Here is a 22,429-nt window from a genome sequence, read left to right as displayed (position 1 = left end):
GGAATTATAACACATAATCATGTGTGTCTGTAACGTGTAGATCTTAAAATATGAATACATGACGCCATAGCTCCGATTAATGCAAATTTAGCGGCACAGTGGCGTAGTTGACGGCACATGGTTCAGGTTTGATTCCCGTCTCGGAGTCTGTGCGCAGGGAGTTTTCATGCTCTCCTTGTGCTTGGTGGGTTTCCTTCATGAACTCCGGTTTCCTCCCACAGTCCGAAGACATGCAGATTAGGACAAGGGCGTTTAGGACAAAGATTATCTCTTCTCTCTCTCTTTCCCTGATGCATTGAAGGAATCTAAGAATTAAAGAATAAATCACTTTGAATGATCATAATAATTACTGCCAGTCATTGTTTCCACTTCAAAGTGGACGATTTCCCAAACTGTTTTATTATAAAGTCTCTCATACCACAGTGATTTTGCCAGCAACTGCAATTTTTTATTTATTAACAGTAACGCATTGTGCTTATCACTCATCACTCATATCATAACAGTTATGGCCTCAACCATTCACACTTGACACACGTTCTACTGTTTTTATTTTATTTTAATTTATTTGAGAAAAACTATATAACACTGATTCTCCAGGGAATTACAGTAGGTCTATAACTAGTCAGGGCCATAATTTGCTCAACACGTCTGTTGTATGTTATGGAAGGCCATTAAGGATATAATTGTCTGACACTGTTAGGAAAAATGAAACTAAACTGATATGGGTGAGGACGACGTGTCATAACTGATCGCGCTGCATATAAAAGTATTCAAAAAAGTTGTTAAAATATACAGTATTTTTTAAGAATATTATTTAATTTAACATTAATGGTACAGTATATGGTACTTCTTTCACAGACCATATAGTCTATTCCGCACAGTTTAATGTACAAACCATATTCAATGTTTAGAAATGTTTTCCATTTGGCATCAAAGGAAAAAAAAAGAGATCTTAAGGGTAATAACAATTTACACACAAACAATACTTATATAAAACTCTCTGATTTCTGATTTACAGGATATATTAGATTGATTACTTAGAAGAGGAAAAAAAAAAGACACTTAACGATTTACCTCTGCTCATAAAAATCCTTCAGAGCAAATCCTCAGAGAAGATAAGTACTTTAATAATGCACAAAAAAGGTGTTACCTAGGTTTTAATAGCAAAATTAAAAAACAAATTATATACAGTGTGCGACTATCAGTATAATCATGCAGATCTATGTGCAGACTCCATTAATTGCTCGTCCTTCATACGGGAAAAAAAATGTCTCATGTGACTTTGACTTCTAACCAAAAACCAAAAAACTGTCCAGGCTTTGCCACTTGAGTGAATGGGTTTTTACTACACAGGTTCTTAGCTTATATGTTAGAACTTAGCATTGTGTATAAGAGTTTAACTAGACACTCAAAGCTGACAGAGCTAAGTATATTTAAAAAAAAAACGGACAGAAAAAAAAAATTAAACAATCCAAATTCCCATCCCCTCAAGTGGCCAGCTAATGTAATTCTGCATGTTTCCAAGGTTTCATATCTCCATGCTTTTTTTTTCCTAACTGGTACCACAATCACCTGGCACCTCAATGCTAATTTATAGCCCATAAGCAGTAGAACTGTTTAGCGATAAGCAACATACTCTAAAATCATCAGTTATAATCGTTAATTCTCAAATCCTCACACATTGCAGCAAACGTTCATCCCCGTTTCATGGTTTTTCTTCGTTTTTAAGTCCAGATGTGATTCAGAAGAAGAGTGTTGCTTAAATCCAGTCCTCTAAGGTGAAAGATAGAGTTTTCTCTCCATTCAGAATCTCAATTTGATGAAGGAGCGTATTTTTCAACATCGACCTAGGCATTTCAGAGAAGGGCAAATGCAAAACGGTATAGTTTCTGACTGTCGCAGGGAGTAGGTCTGAAATGCTAGTGGTTTCACTTAGGAAGAACTTAATGAAAAGCTTCAAATGACAGGCTAGGTGGGATTTAGCTTGTGGTTGCTTCCATGCTCTTGATTAGCATCCAGTTGGGTCCTCCTAGCAGTTTAGAATCTGTAAATTAGCATTGAGTGAAATTAGAAAACATTTTATTGTTGTTTTGAAATTTAATAAGGATTCAGTCAGATTCTATCTGGGGACTAGCGACTAGACAGGTACTAGCTAGTGATTAGTATATGACCAAGTTCTGGCTAGTTATGAGCATTAATAGAATGAAATGTAAGACTGAGAAGCTGTTCTCAAGTGAAATGCCAAGTGGTGTGCACAGAATGGATAAGGACAAAATGAGGACACACACACACACACACACACACACACACACACACACACAGACACACACACAGCTATTCTACTGCATCGTTACCATCTCCATTAACCTGTACCACACACTCCTTGTCCCGAGAGTTGCTGTACGTGTTGGGTCCCATATATGGGCAAATATGTGTGTCGAAAAAGCGCATAGCCTGAGCGCTGTTCCGCCGTTCTCCGTGTAGGACCGCCTTGGTGAAACGGCGGCCATATTGAATCTCATCAGCCAAGTAGGACGTCCTCTTGTGGTAGGCGGATCCAGTTCCCTCTTGGGAGGCAGAAAGAAACACAACCAACTCGAACTGAGACTGGCCTGAAGGGGGCATGGCACGATTCAGCGGGCTCTCTGGGGTCAAGGGGTGGAAAAAGGTCAAAGGTGACAGAAAGAGTGGGCAAGGTCGTGAGCCCAAGCCATCCAACAAGAAATCTAATGCAGTTTGGCGGATTGTGTGATCGTCCTGTTCCTCATAGAGTACGGCACTCACACACACGTCAACTAGCGGCCGCGAGAGCAGGTTGCACACTCGGAACATCAGGCAACGTTGACCTTCGACTTCACACACCACGGCTTTCGGACTGAATAAGATTCCACTGCAGCGCTTTTGCGGACGAGAGAACTTAGCCACAAAGGCACCTGAAAGAGAGAACAGAAGACACAAAATGGTGAAAAGGCCTTACCTTAGCCTTGCTGTGCTAAAAGAAAGGGTAAGATAACTCAAAATAACTTTTTGCAACTGTGGTGAGCAGAAAAGTATCTCAGAATGCACAAGACATCAAATTTTGAGACTGATTGACTCCACGGCCGAACTATATTTTCGCTTTACTAGGTCGGCAGAGGCCGAGATCTGCTCCTTCGTGACAAAGCCTTATGTTAAACATGCTTTATACATAAAATCAAATTGACATATATTGATACACTTATCAACGATAACATTAAGACCACTCGCAGGTGAATTGAATAACCCTTGTTATCAATTATGTATCAGGAAACTTGTGACAGGTTCATGGCGACCCAAGGCTTATCTGTGCCCATCGGGACCAAAGACCAGCCTGTTGGGTCTGGTCCTACATAAAAGAGTGCACCACAGCCCGCTGTGCACCAGGCCGAGGGGGCAAAGAGCCCCAGGCCACAAACCCAGCCTCCAAATGCCCAAAACCCAATCCGCTTAAACATCCAGGGGATGAGCCGGTTTCAGACCCCACATCACACCCCCCACAGGCCCTGTCCAGCCACACACCAATGCGCCAGAGCCAATTTAATTCAAAGGCCAATTTAATAAAAATTTTGTTTGTATAGCACTTTTAACAGTAGTAATTGTTGCAAAACAGCTTTACAAAATAAAAAATTTGGTAATTAGGAAAAAAAATTATTAGATCCCTGATGAGCGAGTCAAGAACTTTCTGAGATGACAATGAGAGGAAACCTTGTGAGGAACCAGACTCTAGAGGAAACTTTGGGTGATTATGGATAGTATTTTTAAGGTATAAGGCTGATATAGTTCAATATAACGGGAAATGTGTTTAAATTAATATAAAATCCATAGTAAGTTAAATAAAAACAACAATTCTAATTATTTATTTAATAACTCTTTATATATTTATTTAATTTCTATATTGACTGCGTATTCAACGACAACAATTAAACAATAACCGACCAGATTGTGCGTACTTCCGATTGCCGATCAAAACTTGTTTGGATCAGTGGAAAGCCAAGTGAAGCAACTTTTCGTGAGGACACAAGAATGTTATCAAGCATATCAGCCAAAAGAAAAGAGGGCCACTTTCAGTTTCTTTTTTTAAAAGCAGCCGGTGCCGAGAGAAATCATAACTTAAGGTTAAAAGAGGTATTTATTACTGTCTATATTTATTTAAAATATTTCATATTTTACTTCATGTCTTTTCTAAATGTTTTAATTGTTTTTATATGCAAAAATATGATTTTAGTGTTGAAAATTGCTAAGATTGGTAATATTTTTGAAAGGCTGGAACGAATTATTTGCATTTACATTATTTTCTGTGGGAAAATGTGTTTATAATATTATATGTAATAAAATAGGCTAGTATGACACTGACGTTTGCTAAGGCAAATGGTGTTTTGTGCAGGATGCTAAAAGGGAGCGCGCGGGGTGCGATTAGAACATTAAGGCTTCCACTGATCATATTTGATAAGGACCTAACCTTTTTGCTTTGAATGAAAATCTAAAAACAAGGGCTCTTACTGAATATCACCTGTTGGTTTCTGCGTGGACAATCAGGCCACAGCAGCCAATCAGAAACAAATATATAACGTTAAAAAATGGACCTTTGCTTTCAGAGTTGCACATCCAGGCATCCAAAAAAAAAAACAAATGTGATTCATCAGACCAGGCCAAACTCTTCCATTGCTCCATGGTCCAGTTCTGATGCTCACGTGCCCATTGTAGGCAGACATGGGTCACCTACCATGTGGCAGCTACTCAGCCATATATGCAACAACTTGTAAAGACTCATTTCTATCTACGCTTGAAAACCACTGCATACTGGAAACACACCCTAAGAAACTGCGGTTGTGGAGATGCTTTGACCCAGTCGTCTAGACTTCACAACTCAGAGTCCCCAGTAAGCCCTTTCTTCCTACTTCCAACAAAACATATTTAAAAACCAATTCTTAATAATAATAATAATAATAATAATAATAATAATTAGAACTTTATTAATCCCAGAGGGAAATTGCTTCTTCGCATATCCCAGTGTAACTGGGGTCAGAGCGCAGGGTCAGCAAAGATACGGCGCCCCTGGAGCAGTTAGGGTTAAAGACCTTGCTCAAGGGCCCAACAGTGGCAACCTGGTGGAGCTAGGGATCGAACCGGCGATCTTCTGATCAGTAACTCAGTGCCTGAACCCTTTGAGCTACCACTGGCCCAAAACTGTTGTAATGGCCCGTACGGGGATCAAACCATCGACCTTGGCGTTATTAGCACCACGCTCTAACCAGCTGAGCTAACTGGCCACTTCACTTGCTGGCTGCCACTGTAACAAGATAATCAATTTTATTTACTTCACCTGTCAGTGTTTTTAATGTTATTGATGATCGGGTATGTTATTGAGACTGAGTTATATCATCTCAAAACTTTTTGCAGCAGGAAGCTTAACTGTAAAAACATAAATTTCCATGGGCCCGATCAATACTGATTTATTGTAAGCTGTTCCAGCTGTTCACACTCTAAAATATTAGATCATTATTTATTTATCTGGACTCCTAAGTTTCATAGACCCTATTTTTACAATATAACTTCCACATTTTAACTAGACATCTTGGTGTTGTAACACTAAAAGCAATCCTCCTTTTATATTTTGGGTTGGACTTGGGGCCACCACAGACCTCTGTCGATCAGCAGGTGGTTGATAAAAAAAAAGTTAAAACTAAAAAATTTCTATATTATATATATTTTGTTCTTATTTGTACAGTATATTTTTATTTTTATTTTATTTTAGGTAGCACAGTATATTTTTACTTTTACTAGTTAATTTCATTTTTCTGCAATATTTCTTTCACTGCAATATGTCTTTATTTTTACTTGTACAGTATATTTTACCAGTTAACTTTATTTTCTACTGTATTACCTTTTATTTATATTTATTTCTTATGTTTAAGTTTTTATTTTAAGGTCACTGGTAGTCGAAAAAGCATTTCACTGCCTATCGTACTGTGTATGTCTGTGTACGTGACAAATACAATTTGAATTTGAAAGTTTCCTAAAAAAACATTTGATGAGTCACTAAGAAAAGTCTCAGATTAACTGATTTCAACAGAATTCGTTTGTGGGTTTTGTTTCCACTGGTTAGCTGTAATGTTGACACAAGTTACAGTGTATGTACAGTTATTCAGTAGTTGAAGCTGTTTTTTTTTCTTAATATTTAACATTTATCTGTTATTAATTACCATATATTGATACCTATTGCAAAATAACATTGGTTGTGTGAGCTGAATTTTTGGCTAAACCAAAGTTTAACTCAACATTTGACAATTCTAGAAGAGTAATGTTGCAAAGGGAACCATCCAGCAATCATACAACACAACATATCACTGAAGAATGTAAATGATTCGATGTTGTTTATAGAATATTTTTGGAAAAAGAAGTACCAGTTATGAAGGCCTCAAGCATGAGCCCCAGCAGCATCTGCAGTGCAAGAAGGGCGATGGCTGTGGGGCAATCGGCGTTGGGGTACATGGTCCCGTATCCGATGGTCAGCTGGGTCTCCAGGGCGAACGAGAACGCTGCTGTGAATCCTGTGACATATTTGACACACAGCGTATGCCCGGGAGGTGGGTTGTCGTGGTCGACGCCCAAATCGCCATTGGCACGCGCCAAGACGTACCACAGTACAGCAAAGAGCAGCCAGTGGAGGAGGAAGGAACCGCAGAACGCCAGCACCACCCAACGCCAGCGCAGGGAAAGCCATGCCCCCCACATGTCCTTAAATGCCCCGACCCATGTTTCCCGCAAACCGGAAGCAGGGCTGCGCATAAGACTCCGCCCATCCTTGCTGACCAATCTCTGCCGCTGAGGTTTGTTTTTCATTAGTGGCGACGATGAGCTGCTGGTTGCCATGCCAACAGGGAGGGTAGGGGATGATGATTTGGACCTGAAATATTTAAGAAAAGAAGCTCAACCATTTTCAATAATCACAGAAAAACAGGCAAATAGTGTGCAAATAGTACACAGAGTACTCCTGATGTAAAATAATGGGTTTTTTGGCACTTAAAGTACTTCTCTACAGATGAAGAATAGTGTTTTTTTTTTATATGGTCTATAAATTCTTTAAGTTGTAGTAGTATAATAAATATATGCACCGTATGAAGTTTGGCTCATTTAGAGTGTGACTCTGGATCTCTACTGAAATCTAAGAAGGAGACGTACGCGAGCTCAGGATTTCTCAAGAGTTTGTTATATGCAAAAATAAAACATGTAGTACAAGAAAAGACTGCATTCCTTCTGGGAAACCATCAACGCCTGACGTGGTACAAGACGTCATGGTCCAAAAAGTTCCCACTGTGTAGAAAAGAACCGTTTACATTTAGAGTAGTAGTAAAAAGTTTGGGCACACCTTCGAATTTCATGTTTTTTGTCAAATGATTCGTTTCTACACTCTAGTACAATACTTCAAAAATATGAAATAACACATACTATACGGCATTAGGTGATTAAGTAACAATTTACTGAGTGAATTTAGGGGGAAATCAAGACCAAAACCGAGCTCTGCTGCAGAGGAGACGTTCATTTAGAGTCACCAGCCTCAGAAATCACCAATTAACAACCAGCACCTCAGATTAGAGCCGTTATGAAGCTTTACAGAGCAGAAGTAGCAGATAAACATCTCAATATCAACTGTTCAGAGGAGATTATAGTGTGTTTTGGATAAACGCCTTCAGGATTGTTTTATAGTGTAGAAAGAAATAAAAATCAGGAACGACCATGGAGTTAGAAGGTATCGTGTGTGAACATTTTTATGTGGGTAGAGAATGAAATCTAGCATCTCATTGCACAGAATCTCCTTTTTCTTCAGTATGTGCTGATGGAAGTGGCAGTGTGTGACAGTACCTGACAAGCCTGTTGATCCATAACGATATGATATAACATAATGTCCTCCAGTGACGTTAAGGCTGCTCCTGAGATGATCTAAACACTTCTAACTTTCTCAATAAAAGGTTCTAAGATATTTATTTAGCCTTCTCCGGAAGTAAGGATTAAGCTTGTTGTGTTCTTGGACAAAGATGATATCCTCGCTGATGAGGAACGCTGAGGGATTTGAATGTTTTTCTTCCTCGGTGTGTCTGCAGTTTGTTGTTCTTGTGCCACACCAGCAGATCTGGTCTTTTATACCTGGCTTTTTATACATGAAAAAGTCTGATGTGCCACAGTCGTAAGTGAAGAATGTCAAGATTTTAGGACTTAAATGTGATCTATTATGCAAAAGTCCCTTTTTTATTATTTTTAGACATTTATCAGATGGGGATCTGGTGCTGATGTAGACAAAACAAATACAGTGGTACCTCGGCACACAAACGTCCCCATTACATCAGTAAGAAGGAAAGGGAGCCGCTTTCAGCTTGGTTTTAACATCAGCTGGTGCTGAATGCTAATGAGCTGGAGGAATCATAAATTAAGGTTAAGTGAGGTTTAATGTCTATTCATTTCATATTTTACTTCATTTACACGTCTTTTCGAAATGTTTTGATTGTTTTCACATGCAAAAATTTGGTATTTGGAAATTGGTAATATTGTACATGTTTTCTGGGAGGCTGAAACAGATTATCTGCATTTACATTATTTCATATGGGAAAATGTGTTTTGCAATATGTAATTTCAGCTTGAGGACTCGCCTCTGGGACGGATTAAATACGTATGCTGAGGTAACATGAGAAAAAACATCTTCTGCGTTATTGTTCAAATTTTTGTATTGGTCTGGGTTTACACAAGCAAAAATGAGCTTTTATTCCTAATTTTAAGTATTCTAACCAAACTAAAATGATTTTCCTGGAATAAAATGAGAGAGAGAGAGAGAGAGAGAGAGAGATGGTTCTGTGATCCTTTGCCCGGCAGGTGATTCAATTAGTGATGTTTTACTCTGTGTGTGTGTGTGTGTGTGTGTGTGTGTGTGTGTGTGTGTGTGTGTGAGTACATAAAGTTTAATCCCTTTCCTGTACAATAATTGTGATGTTGGAGTGTAACCCTGCAGAAGTGATTAGTACTGAAAGCTGTGTTTTCATCTGGAAGACTGGAGTGAGACAGAAATAAAAAAAAAACATTACAGGAATAGAGTGAACAGACTGAGAAAGAATGATGAGGATTGTTTCAGCTTTGTTCTGGATGCTTTGGGCAATAAGGTTATAACTGACAGAGAGAAAGAGAGATATGTGTGTGTGTGTATGTGTGTGTGTGTGTGTGTGTGTTTGTGTGTTTTAGCTTAAGGACTAAATAATTAAACGTCATGTGAATATCCCATGATGCATATTTGGAGGCAATACCTATGGCAATGTGTGTGTGTGTGTGTGTGTCACAAGTTACATAGATCTCTGCATGTTGTCCTATAACACCTTCTGAACCAGTACAATATGACCAGTATAACCAGTATAACAGAATCCACATGATGCCCCACCAGTGATAGAAAAAGAGCTGAGAATGCTGAGCGAGAAGAGAACACAAGTGTGTGTGTGTGTGTGTGTGTGTGTGTGTGTGTGTGTGTGATGCACAGTGCATGTCCTTGATGTAACACATTAGCTACAGAGTGACAGTTCTCTCTCTTTCTCTCTCTCCTCCCTTCTCCCAGCATCTCATGTCTTTACTGTTTCTCCTCGTCCTTCTTTTCCCTCTCTCCTTTTCTTTACATTTCCTAACTGTTGTCTTTCCTTTTTCTGTCCTTCTCTTTTTTCTTCTCTCCAGACCTCCTTAACTTCTTTCCTTTTAGTCCCCACAAATTCATTCATCCTCTTGCTCTTTATTTTTATGTCCTCTCTCTTTTTTCTTCCTCTTTCTTACACATCTCTCTCTCTCTCTCTCTCTCTCTCTCTCTCTCTCTCCGTTTATGCTTGTTTTCACTCTCTCTGCACTCCCCTTTCATCTTCCTGAGTCTTTCACTTTCTTTGTCAGCTGGCTTTCTTTCTCCTTATCAATTCTTTATTCTCTTACTTTTACTTCTTTCTCTATTTGCCTTTCTTTTTTTCTCCCTTCGTCCAGATCCTGTCCCATTTTTCTCTCTCACTCTCTGTCTCCCTCTTTGTTTTCTTATCTTTCTTCATTTCTCTGTCAAGCTGTTTTTCGTTTTTCTTGACCTTTTCTCCCTGTGCCGTCTCACTCTCTCTCTTTCTCTGTCTCTCTCTGTCTTTCTCTCTCTCTCTCTCACACACACACACACACATGCACACACATACACACACAGTAGCGCTCGACCTGTCATCACTGATCAATCACACTCTCATACAAAAAAAAATCATTTTAAACTTCATTCAGTAAGAACAATGTATAAGGGAAATAACTTACTAACTAAATAAATACCTTCAGTACGCTGCGGTGTCTCTGTGTTGCCCCAGTGCAGGCAGACTCTCTCTCTCTCTCACACACACACTCACTCACTAACACACTCTCATCCCTCAGTCCTTCATGTCCTCTTTATATAAAGATATGCTGTAACTTTGTAACTTGGCGTATCTCTCCATCCCAACAATCGCAGCACTATTTAACTAATCCGCTCATTCTCATTGGACGTGGCCCAGTGTGAAACCCTGCCCCTTTCTAAACTTTTTTTTTGAAAAAAATAAAGAAGAACTGGTAAAACTCTGTCACGATTGTGTCACCTGAAGAACAGATGAGAGAACATTTACAGCCTTCTAAATGGAGCGTTACGAAGTTTTTGTTTGAGTCCTGCAGAGGGAGCCTCACACACCCTCGCTCACCACACACACACACACACACACACCTAAACACACACACACACGTTGAATGCATCCGGTGCTGTTTGTGCGTGCTGAGAATATCAATTCTGTCTCTTTGCATTTGTGTCTCTTTGTGTACACACACACACACACACACACACGCACACACACAGCACAATTTAGCTAATATATAAACATCATGCTCACTGAATTAAAGAAAAAAAAAACATATCCCAGATCTAAAACCTGACTTTGGATTTGGATTTATTATCTACAACCGTATTACATAAATGCAGAATAAATTTTAATATATTTTCACTATAATTATTTTAACAAATGCAACGACAAAAAACATTTGTACAGTACGTTAAACGTAAACAATATCTAGTTAAATCTAATAATCTGTTAGTCACATGTTTTGCTCATAATTTTAGAGTTATAACCTAAAAATAATTTTTTATTTCACAAAAAAGTATATATATATATATATTTTTTTTTTAGAAAATGCTAAACTTAATATGATGAGCTATACGTCTAAACCCGGCTTCAAAATAGCATATTTTTACCACTTAAATTGAAACTATAGAACTTTGTGTTAAGATTTTTTTAAATGATGCAATTAATGACATTATTATGCAATATTAACGTTAGCGTTAATACACCATAAGTTATCTTCACAATGTAACTAGCGTTTGCATCAAAACCTGAAGGAAGCTGCAATGTTACCACTAGGAAACATGATGATGTCGCTTCACTTTTGTACCCAGATATTGATTTAAAAACATCAGGGAATACCTGTGTATTTAATAAATTTAACGTTCCATAATAAAGGGTTGTTATTTAGAGCAAAGTACGATTTATCAAAGCTGAAGTCAATGTCTATTTAGACAACAAAATGCCAATAAAGAATAAAAAAAACCAGAGTGTTCTGTTACAGGAAAGTCATCCGTCACTTCATAGCTGCTGTAATGTAAATGATATCAGGCTCAAACCTGGTTTTCAGGGACCTAAATTATAATGTGTAACTGTATGCATATAGGTAATAAGTAGGACATGCTGTTTAATTGAAAATGTAATTGTTGGGAAACTTTTTTGTGGGACTTTTATATTATTTATTGTCTGTTATAGCTACTCATGGAATGTCCACGAAACAAGTTTGTTTGTGTTCTCGCTTAGGTTATAGCAGCTGCAAACATTCGCTTCCTCATCAGCCTCTCATTTTCCTTACATGAGGTTTTTTACATCTTTACGTCTCCTTTATGAACATTTCATAACTTATTTTTCAGATTTTTCAGCAGAATTGAAAGTTTTTAATTAAACATTGTTTTAAAGCACTTTAATGGACGCTTTCCAAGCTGGTTACTCCAACGGAACTGGACAAGATACACTAATAAACTTAATATCATAATGGAGCTTACTGAATCGGGAATTGGGAAATACGCAGAACTCAAATCACCCAAAATGTGATCTAATATCGTACTTGATGTGACAGGCCACGGATTCTATGCGATAAATTGTTACTATGAAAGCGATGACATGCACGTTAATATAAACCTGTGATTTGGAACTGCAATACTGCCACAGCTGCTGTTCTAGAAAATGAATCGAGACAAATCAGAAGCGAAATCACCAAATCATTCCTGGAGCTCATCAACGCTTTGCAAGCCGCAGCAGTTGTGGCGTGACGTCATTGTTTTCTCGGGCAGCTCGACTTTTTTAAGTCCGCCATGGTTACGTCCTTCACAGTTTGAGCCCGCCATCCCTCCCTTAAACTGTTTGCACACTCTGACCACTGTGTACAGTGAGATGTATGAGCGCGTTTCCGACCTGTTCCAGCGTTCCAACATTTTCTGAGCCTGTTTTCAAGTTTTTCAAACGTCTTGTGTGTTCTTGTGTTCCTCTCAACAGTTCTCGAGCCGGGTTTCCGAGTCCCTCTTGCAGGGCCTGTGGAGGCGACCCGAGAGTGAGGGATGGAAAAATGGGTAGGGGGAAAAAAAGAGTGAAACGATTGACCCTGCTCCTCGGCATCTGTCAGACACACGCAGCTGAGCTAATGTTTACCCGGGCCGCCCGCTGGGCCATACAGCATGTAACTCGCTTAGCGTGGAAAAATCACGGAGAAATGGACTGGTGTAAATCTGTAAGCCTCCGAGGCAGGACGTTGGACAAGTATTCGCTTGGTGCTCTTAGGCCTCTATACATCTGATTGATTCTGTTCCATCTTTTTTTTTTTTTACCATTTGACATTAGAGACCACGCTATACGTTATAATGTTTGTTTTGTTCTTTGGCGATCTCAATTATGAGTTCAATATAAGTAAGTCATAATAAATTATGGAGATTTATCACAGTTTCTATAAAGGGTGTTCAAGTGGCTTTTCTATAAGGGTTGAAATTTGGACTTGTGATAAAATTTTGGGTGAATGGTAAAAAAAAAAAACTTTTTAAAGAAAGCCGTAGGTCCGTGAATGACGATCCCCGGCCCGGGATCCTGTAGGCGTTTAGTAAGTGGAACACCTAATCCTTGAAAATGAACAGATAACTTGTCTGCAAACTTGTGGGAACTGGACACACGGTTAAACAATCTACCACTTGCACATTACAGGAACTCGGCTGGGAGTTATTGCCACATCATTTCCACATGTCTGGGCCATTAAAGCATTTCTCCTGGGAGGCCGGTGTAAAGCAGTGCAGTCCAATCAAAACTTTGCACCTTGGCCTCCGAGTGATGCAGTGGTAAAGCGCTCGCCCTATCATCCGGAGATCGCTGGTTCGGGCCCCGGGGTGATGCTGTTACCTCTCACAGCCGGAGGCCTAGAGAGAGCTGATTGGCCGAGCTCTCTCAGAGGGGAGGGATGAGAGGTACTTTGTGCTCCCACATCACGGCTCTACAGCCAATCAGGGGCGTCTGTGAGCTCGCGCACGCGGAAGGAGCGGCTAGCGCTTTCCTCCGAGTCTGTTACTCCACCCCTAACGGTGCGTGAGCAAGCAGTTCGAAAAAGATGCGGTCGGCTGACGTCACGCGGTTCGGAGGAAACACGGGATAGTCTTCAGCCCTCCCGGCTGAATGGTAGTAGTAGCCTTAATGTGGGAGCCCCCTAGTGACGGGGAGGATTTGAACACGACTAAATTAGGGAGAAAATCCAGACCCCCCCCCAAAAAAAAAAAAACTTTTCACCTTGATGGTATCCAACTCTCATAACTCTTATGTGTTCTGTACAATCAAAAGTCCTGGATTGACTTGAACACCTGTCACATATTATATTAATGTGTTTGTTTTCATACCTCATTGTCTCTATTGCACATGTACGGCAGACGCATCATTTGATCTAGAGTAAGCTTTATTAATAAACAAACTCAAAATCCTTTTGGTATTTAGCAAACAATATAAAATGCATAAATGTAGATTTTTCTGTAAGAGTTTTCTCACTAGCAGTAAATGCATAAATTGCCCTCACTTACCGAGGAATAAAACACTTTGGGACACTATTATAGAAAAATAATCCACTTCGCAGTAGTAACTGTAACATTTGAGTCGGAGTGTGTCACGCCACCGTGTCAAGGACTAATCTTCAATCACAGCATGTTCAAATGTTTCATTTCTAATATACATGTTAATTTTTTTTATTGAAGCCTTATCTGAAAGTATGTGTTCTATTTGTCTGTGTGCGTAAGTGTGTGTGTGTTTGTGTGTGTGTGCATACAGTATGTGCATGCTGGTTTGAAATGCTAATCTACAGTACGAAGGTATAAATTTAAGTTAATGTACTATTTTATAGACACACAGTGGTCATTGTCTTTCAGCAGACCATGTGAGTGTCACACATACACACACACATGCAATGTTTGCCCTGCAGATCAATGGTTTATCTTAGCTGGTGTGTGTGTATGTGTGTAAGCTGTGTTCCAGTATTGTTTAAAAAGCTCATCTATGAAGGTATAAATTCGGGTTTATTTTCCTCTACACACCATGGTCTTTGTCTTTCAGCAGACCATGTGAGTATCATGCACAGACACACACACACACACACACACACAAACAGAATATATTGCAGTTGCTCAATTGCTATACATAAAATACCCAGTATGCCCTGATGATTTTTGCCGTACTTTATTATGATTATGATTATTATTATTATTTATATCACATATCTAGTGTAGACCACGGGCGGGCCTGAAGCCTGTCCCAGGGAACATACAGCACAGTGCATGGTATACCCTGGATGGGGAAACAGCCCTTCACAGGGTACACACACACACACACACTCAAAAAAACACTCTCGCACCTATATACTATGAGCAATATTGGAATACTAATAAACCTGCATGCCTTATTGTATTGTAGGAGAAAACCAGAGTACCCAGAGGAAACCCATCACAGGGAGAACATGCAAACTTCAAACACACACACACAAACTATAGGTGAGATTCGAACCCTCGTCCTTGTATAGTGTATACTATATAGACCCATATACAAGACATACACTTTACAAGACATACAATTTTTAAATGTTCACACTTGCATTTTCACCTTTAGTCTAAAAAGTCGCTCCTTTTTAAAGACACAATGGTGGTCAATACTGGCTGATCTATTGACTGATTAGTTAGTGTAGTGAGGGGGAGAGAGAGATAAGTATCCGTGGGTATAGATGTCTTTATATCCAAATGCAACAATGGGATATGGTCCTTAATCAGTTCTTAATCAGATAGGCCTTAATGTGATTAAGTTCCTGATCAGATCTTCTGAAGCTATGAATCTGTACATGCATCTCTATCTGTATTACATGATTAACAACACCTTAACCACAGGGCTATTCCCTCCCCTTAACTTCAACTATTTTTTAAAGAGGGTTGCTGGATTTTTTTCCACATGGGAGCTGCTACAAATCAGGCTTTATTTTAATGTGCAGTAATTTTTATTATTATTCCCGGCCAGGCTCGATTTCTGTCTCTGTGTGCATGGTGTTTGCATGTTCTGTCCATGCTTGGTTTGTTTCCTCCGGGTACACAAGTTTCCTCACACAGCCCAAAGACCTGCAGATTAGGCTAATTAGGGTTCCCAAATTGCCCGTAGTGTGTGTGAGTGAGTGTATGTATGTGTGTGCCCTGTGGCCATGAATTGGCACCCTGTCCAGGGTGTACCCCGCCTCGTGCCCTAAGCCTCCTGGGATAGGGTCCTGGGCCCCGTGACCCTGAATACAAGATAAAGTGGTATAGATGATGATGTGGTATAGACATTCCAGGAGTGGGGACATCCTGGCTAAATTGGATAAACTTCAGCTGTTAAAGTGACTGTCTGAATGTACAATTTAACATGAAACTTGAGCAATTAATAAACAAAAAGCTTAATAAAATTTTCTAAAAAGTAAAAAAAAATGTTTGTTGCTTGGCAAATTTTGACTCTAAATCCTGTACGAACTATTTTTGGAGCAGAGATCGAAGAAACAAAATCATAATACACAAACATAAACAGTCCGGTTTGTCAAAAAAAAAATATTATGTTAAATGTTAGTAGTAGAACTAATGACGAAACAAAGGTTTAAGGCAAAAGTACTTCATATATTGTTAATGTAATTTATCTATCATTACTCACAGCTCCATAAGACGATTCATTATTAAGATTTAATAAATCTTATTGAAGCTTAGACATGGTTTCCATGGAAGCAAAGCAGGTACTATGGATGAACAAATAAATAAATGAGCAATAATGTGCATTATGTCTGGAAGAAAGAAAATAAAAGCAACTCACAAAAGGAGAGTTGAAGAGAGACGACTTATTCACAGGAGACAATTCACAAAAGTGATTAAACAAATGAAAGCAAATGTATGGACATTATTATTTGGCCAAACCTGCAATGACATACATGTACATGCACTTTAATATAGAGTCGGTCCCCCTTTTGCAGCTCATGCCCTAAGTCTCCTGGGATAGGCTCCAGACCCCCGTTCACTCTTTTTGGAAGGAGTTTTTCTGTGGGACATACACACAATACGCAGCGTTCTTTAAGATCACAAAACTCTGGGTTACTGGTAGTTCCCAGCAGTGTTGGAGGACGTTACTTTTTAAAGTAACTAATTACTCTACAAAATTAAAAGTAACCAGTTCGAGTTCTTTTCAATTGCAAAAAAAAAAAAAAAAAACTCCTTTGTGATTCCTCATGCATGTTGTTTTAGTCAAAACGTTTATAATTATTCTACCATCATCACTCAGCGAAGTTTGGCCCATAATCTTTTAACTATTTATACCCCTATCTACGCGGTTTCACGCAATGGCCATAAGTACGGTTCATCATGATTCACAGCGAGTCTTCTTTTAATTTTGTGAAGCTGCTTCGAGGCGATGACCATTGTTAAAAGCACTATATAAATAAAATTTAATTGAAAATTCATTAAACAATTATTCTGTAGAGCATTTATGAAGTCAGGCACTGGTGTTGGATGAGAAGGCCTGGCTCACAGTCTCCGTTCCAGTTCATCCCAAAGGTGCTCGATGGGGTTGAGGTTAGGGTTCTGAGTGGGCCAGTCAAGTTCTTCCACATCAAACTAATCACACCATGCCCTGATAGTCTTGCTTTGTGCACTGGGGCATGTTGGAACTGGAAAGAGCCTTCCCCAAACTGTTGCCACAGAGTTGGAAGCAGAGCCTAGTTCAAGATGCCTTGGTTTGCAGAAGCATTAAGATTGCCCTTTACTGGGGATAAGGGGCCTGATGGATTACAAGACCTGAATTCAATAATGAACAGGTTTGGCCAAATACTTTTATCCATATAGTGTATATATAACCATTAGAATTTGTATGTACATTATATGTTTTGTCTTTTTCCTTCCATCTGTATTTTAATTGTACTAGGGCTCTAAAATTGTTTAAGTGGTTAACTGGTTAATGTACCTAATATAAGTTATCTTTTTTTTCTTTAGCGTTGTTCAGATTATGTACCCCACATGATGTAATATTACCCTGGTGTAGCATTATGCAAATTAGTTTAAATTGTAGAGTGTACTGTGCTTTTTTTCAATATCCTGGATTAAGCATTTAATAAAGATGAATGAACATTACACACAAAACAATAGTGTCAGGGTGATTCATTAGCTAACTTCATTAGCTAACTAATGATTAGCTAACCATATAACTAGTTTATTAGCTAACTACTAGCCTGTTCACTGGCTAACTACTACCCTGTTTATTAGCTAACTACTAGCATTTCATTAGCTAATTACTGGCCTGTTAACAGCCAAAACTACTAGGCTGTTCATTAGCTAACTACTAGCTGTTCATTAGCTACAGGTAACTACTAGTCTGCAGTTACCACTCCCTGGCATTTAGCCTATTAACTATTAACTGGCCAGCTGGCTGACTCGCTGGCTAACTACTATGCTAATTAATTTAGATTTGTAGATAGATGATAGATTGTACTGTGATTTTTAAAAAATATCCTGGATAAAGGATATTTAGTAAAGATGAGCTCTCTCTCTCTCTCTCTCTCTCTCTCTCTCACACACACACACACACACACTCCAATGGTTGTAAAACACTGTTAAAAAAGAAAATTTATGGTAAAGAATAACAGCCATCAAAAAATTATGTTGATAATTTTGTGCATTTAACCTGCTCATTAGCTAACTACTAGCTGTTTATTAGCTAACGGCTAGTCTGCTCCCTAGCTAAATATTAGCCTATTCACTGGGTAAGTACTATGCTAATTAATTTAGATTTGTAGATTGTACTGTGATTTTTTTCAATATGCTGGATAAAGGATATTAAGTAAAGATGAATAAACATTCTCTCTCTCTCTTAAACACGCACGCACACACACACACTCCAATGGTTGTAAAACACTGTTGAAAAAGAAAATTTATGGTAAAGAATATCTTAATAATTTTGTCTATTTAGCCTGTTCTCTGGCTAACTACTAGCCTGTTTGTTAACTACTGTAACTACTAGCATTTCATAAGCTAAATACTAGCCTGTTCATTAGCTTACTTCTAGCCTGTTTTTTTTTTTAGCTAACTTCTAGCTGTTCATTAGCTAGCTACTAGCTGTTCATTAGCTAACTTCTAGCTGTTCATTAGCGAGCTACTAGCTGTTTATTAACTAACTACTAGCCTCTTCACTGGCTAACTACTAGCCTGTTCATTGGCTAGATACTAGGCTGCTCCAGGATCTGCTGTTTAAGGAAAGTAAAACACAGATGTGATGTTCCGTCACCACTTAAAAAAAAATATATTAACTTAATAATACAAAAATAATAACCACAGCAAAGTGGAAACATTTTTATCCTTAATATCAGTTACAAAGCGCTGACAGTAAATGTTGACAAGAACATACACAGAAAGCACAGAAATCTTCATCACATTCACTTTTTTCTTTGATAAACCACAAGTTTTCCACGGATCGTGTTATGTAGTGTTATGCCCCAAATGGGTGTGAATGAGCTATTACATTAGGAATGATAATCTAAACAAACCAGCAAAATAACAGCAAGAATTACTGACAGGACTGCTGTACAGATTGGGGAATACAGTCCTTCAAATAAATCTGAAGCAAACATAATATCTGTCCAAAAAGGGTCTCTCACTCTAAGATTTCATTCAATTGCTTTTAGATTTGATTACAGTATTTACATCTGTCAGGCACTCTTATCCAGAGTTACGTACATTTTATCTAATAGTACACTTGCATTTGACGGCCTTGCTCAAGGGCCCAACAGTGGTAACTTGGTGGTGCTGGGGTTTTAACTTGTGACCTTTCGATCAGGAGTCCAACATATTAACCACTGAGCTACCCCTGCCACACAATAATTTCTCATGCTCTTAGAATCACTTTTTCACAATAAGTCCTGAAATATACCCATTCCATCAGGGAAGAAAAACTCCATAAATGTGACAATCTGGTCATTCAATACATTCGGGTTGTCAGCTGACTTAATTTAATTTCCACATAAGCTTGCTGAACCTAGACTTGAACAACTGAAGCAACCCCAGATCATAACACTGCCTTCAGAGACTTTACGCTTCCCTTCTTACCCTGACACACCCATCGCTCTGGAATCTTGACTCATCAGAACACATGGCATTCTGTATGCCCGCTGAAGCCTTTTTTTTCTGATGAGTTTCACAAAAAAGTGGTTTTCTTATGGCCACACTGCTGTTTAGACGGAATCCTGTAAGTTCTTATCACAGTGTGTGTGTGTGTGTGTGTGTGTGTGTGTGTGTGTGTGTGTGTGTAAATGCTCTTACTTTCACTATTAAACATACCTCTGGTTTTTACTGTTGATTTTTTTTACGATGCAACTTGATGATTTGTTATGACATTTCTTTCTCAAAGATGACGATTCAGTACTATTCTTCTAGGTTTGATAATATGTTGAAGCGTTCTTAACCCAGTTCCAGTAATTAAAAATCGAATTACCTAATTTCTTTGCTTTATGCAGGCCAATAATGTGACCTATATATATATATATATATATATATATATATATATATATATATATATATATATACCGTATAAAAATATATATACAATAATTTCATTTCAGTACTTCTATTATAATTTATAGGAGTTAAAATTAAAATCTTTCTCACCACCTTTCCTTTCAAGCACCACTATATTTAGCTAAGACATGTCATTACTTTGGCTCAGATCAATAAACTGCTCATTTACTACCTGAGTGAACTGAATCAAACCTCTCACTACTAAATCTTAATATTTACCTAAACACCCACAAAAAATAAGAGTGTGTAAAACATGTTATATATACTTCTTTTTGACTGGCTAGCAGTATTCAATAATTCTTAAAAGTTTTGTCCGACTGTGTTGATTTCAATTTTTTTAAGTAATATAATTAAGCAAAAATAGTATTCAATTATAATCTTCAAATTCTCTTTTACATAACATTATCAACATTTCACTACATTACACTATCAGTCTATTACACAGTGAAATGAAACAATGCTCCTCCTGGACCAAGGTGCTACATGAAAGTAACAACATAAATAAAAAACAAAACTAGCCAAGAAAACTAAATAGCTGGCTAGCTAAAACTTTGGCTTCTAATTAATATTCATCTTAATATTACAGTAAGTTCTGTATGTACATTAGCATGTGTTTCAGTTATATGTTATGGCTACATATCGGTGTCATATTTACATTTTTTGCATGTTGATGTACTTGAAGGTTGAACTTAGAACAAGATTTATCAGTGGAGATTACAGTAAGTGATGACGGTTAGTTATTACAGTTACCACATTACATTTTAGCTGGGAAATAACATTTTTACCTAATACTAAGTTTTTATTTGTTGTTTAAGGGTTTGTTTTAATTTTAAAGACATACTGTAGCAAAATAATTGTATGAACCCAGAGATGCCATATTTTTCAATGAGACCTACTACACAATTTCTAGGTATTTGTATTTTTTTAATTATTACTATTATAAGGCATTTTTTCGCTCAAGTTTAGACAATGTTTTACTATACTGTTAGCCTGAAACAGGTTTTAAGAAAATCTTTTAATGTATGTATGTTAAAGTTGAATTTGAATTCTTTTTAGATATTTTTATGCATTTTTCATGATTTAAATTCTGAGATGTGTATAGGTTTGTTTGATGGATGATACAAAAAACGGTTGCACATTGCACATTTCTGAAAAAAACAAGAACATGGAGAAGGCAGAAGCTCAACAGTTAAGGCTTTCAGGTACTAATCAGAGGTTTGAGGGTTTAAGCCCGAAAACTGACAAGCTTCCACTAAGTCCCTTAACGCACTCTGCTCCAGGAATGCTGTGTCCTGTCTGACTCTGCTTCCTAACAAGCTTGGATATGTGTAAAAGAATTTCAATGTGCTGTAATAAGTTTGTGTAAAATCAATTATAGTAGAAGCAAAACACTGGCATTAAGTAGTAGCTACTCAGGCTTAGTCCATTTAAGTTTACACATGTGTTCAATACAGTATTAAACTACAATCAATTTTTATAACCTGAGGTTGAAAACTTGAATGATTTAATGCAATAAATTTCCTTAAACGCTTTGAGAACCTGCTTGTCAGGGTATATAGTGTACATTATGTTGTACTTTTCTTTTCAGTCGATTGGTTGTTAAACTTACTTTATGAATTATTACTATTTTTTCCAAAAAAAAGAAATTCACACCAATGGTGCAATTGATGCAACCTCATAAACGTCTTACTCCATTCAAATTGTTTCTATTTTGACATAAGAACTTATTCACTACTGTATTTGTATAGATATATATCTTGTCTCTCACCTCACTGGTCTCCTCTGGACTCTCGTCTGTCTTTTTTATCCCACAAGTGAAACTTTTGTAGAATTGTAGTTCCAAATGTAACTCAGAGAGTCAGAGCCTTCCAAAAACTCTTCTGTAGAGGACGCAGGGAGCCTGAGATTTCCTGATCAGCTCCTGAGCACACTCAAACACTCAATGACACACGCACACACACACGCACACATACACACACGCACACACATGCAGAAACACACACTTAGACAGACATACACAGACACACAAACACACAGAAGAACGCCAGCACAGCAGCCCATTGGTCACATTACTCAGTGTGGGGCCAATTAGAAGTGCTTGAGAAAAAGACAGGGAAAGTAAGGAGAGAAACACCTAGAGGCTAAATGTGTGTGTGTTTGTGAGTGTAAGTGTGTGTGTAAGTGTCAAAGGGGACAGCTGTTGCTTGAAAGTCTTGGAATTTCAGC

General features: G+C 38.1%; 1 protein-coding gene across 4 annotated transcripts; it reads right to left on the bottom strand.

Moving 5' to 3' along the window:
* Positions 1 to 423: 423 nt before the first annotated feature.
* On the bottom strand, positions 424 to 22,111 carry kcnj13 (potassium inwardly rectifying channel subfamily J member 13). Of its 4 annotated transcripts, none has more exons than XM_053507601.1 (4): positions 21,972 to 22,111; positions 6,423 to 6,925; positions 2,355 to 2,933; positions 424 to 2,044 (listed from the first exon to the last, which is right to left on the bottom strand). In XM_053507601.1, the coding sequence occupies exons 2-4, from the start codon at positions 6,889 to 6,891 to the stop codon at positions 1,980 to 1,982; spliced, it is 1,113 nt and encodes a 370-aa protein (XP_053363576.1). In that variant the 5' UTR covers positions 6,892 to 6,925; positions 21,972 to 22,111; the 3' UTR covers positions 424 to 1,979. The 4 variants fall into 4 exon arrangements, with proteins under 4 accessions (XP_053363576.1, XP_053363579.1, XP_053363577.1 ...); XM_053507604.1 differs by having other exon boundaries at positions 2,368 to 2,933; XM_053507602.1 differs by lacking the exon at positions 21,972 to 22,111 and adding an exon at positions 10,336 to 10,413.
* Positions 22,112 to 22,429: the final 318 nt, after the last annotated feature.

The sequence above is a fragment of the Clarias gariepinus genome, chromosome 11 (genome assembly GCF_024256425.1).
Source record: "Clarias gariepinus isolate MV-2021 ecotype Netherlands chromosome 11, CGAR_prim_01v2, whole genome shotgun sequence".
Classification (NCBI taxonomy): domain Eukaryota; kingdom Metazoa; phylum Chordata; class Actinopteri; order Siluriformes; family Clariidae; genus Clarias; species Clarias gariepinus.
The sequence above is the reverse complement of the archived record's forward strand: the minus strand, read 5'-3'. Positions and strand labels throughout refer to the sequence as shown.

Coding starts and splice junctions, on each gene's coding strand:
- kcnj13 (XM_053507601.1), bottom strand. CDS start 6,891: ATGGCAACCAGCAGCTCATCGTCGCCACTAATGAAAAACAAACCTCAG. Junction 2,934..6,422: donor GCTTGAGGCCTTCATAACTG/GTACTTCTTTTT, acceptor TCTCTCTTTCAG/GTGCCTTTGTGGCTAAGTTC. Junction 2,045..2,354: donor GGTACAGGTTAATGGAGATG/GTAACGATGCAG, acceptor GCTAATTTACAG/ATTCTAAACTGCTAGGAGGA.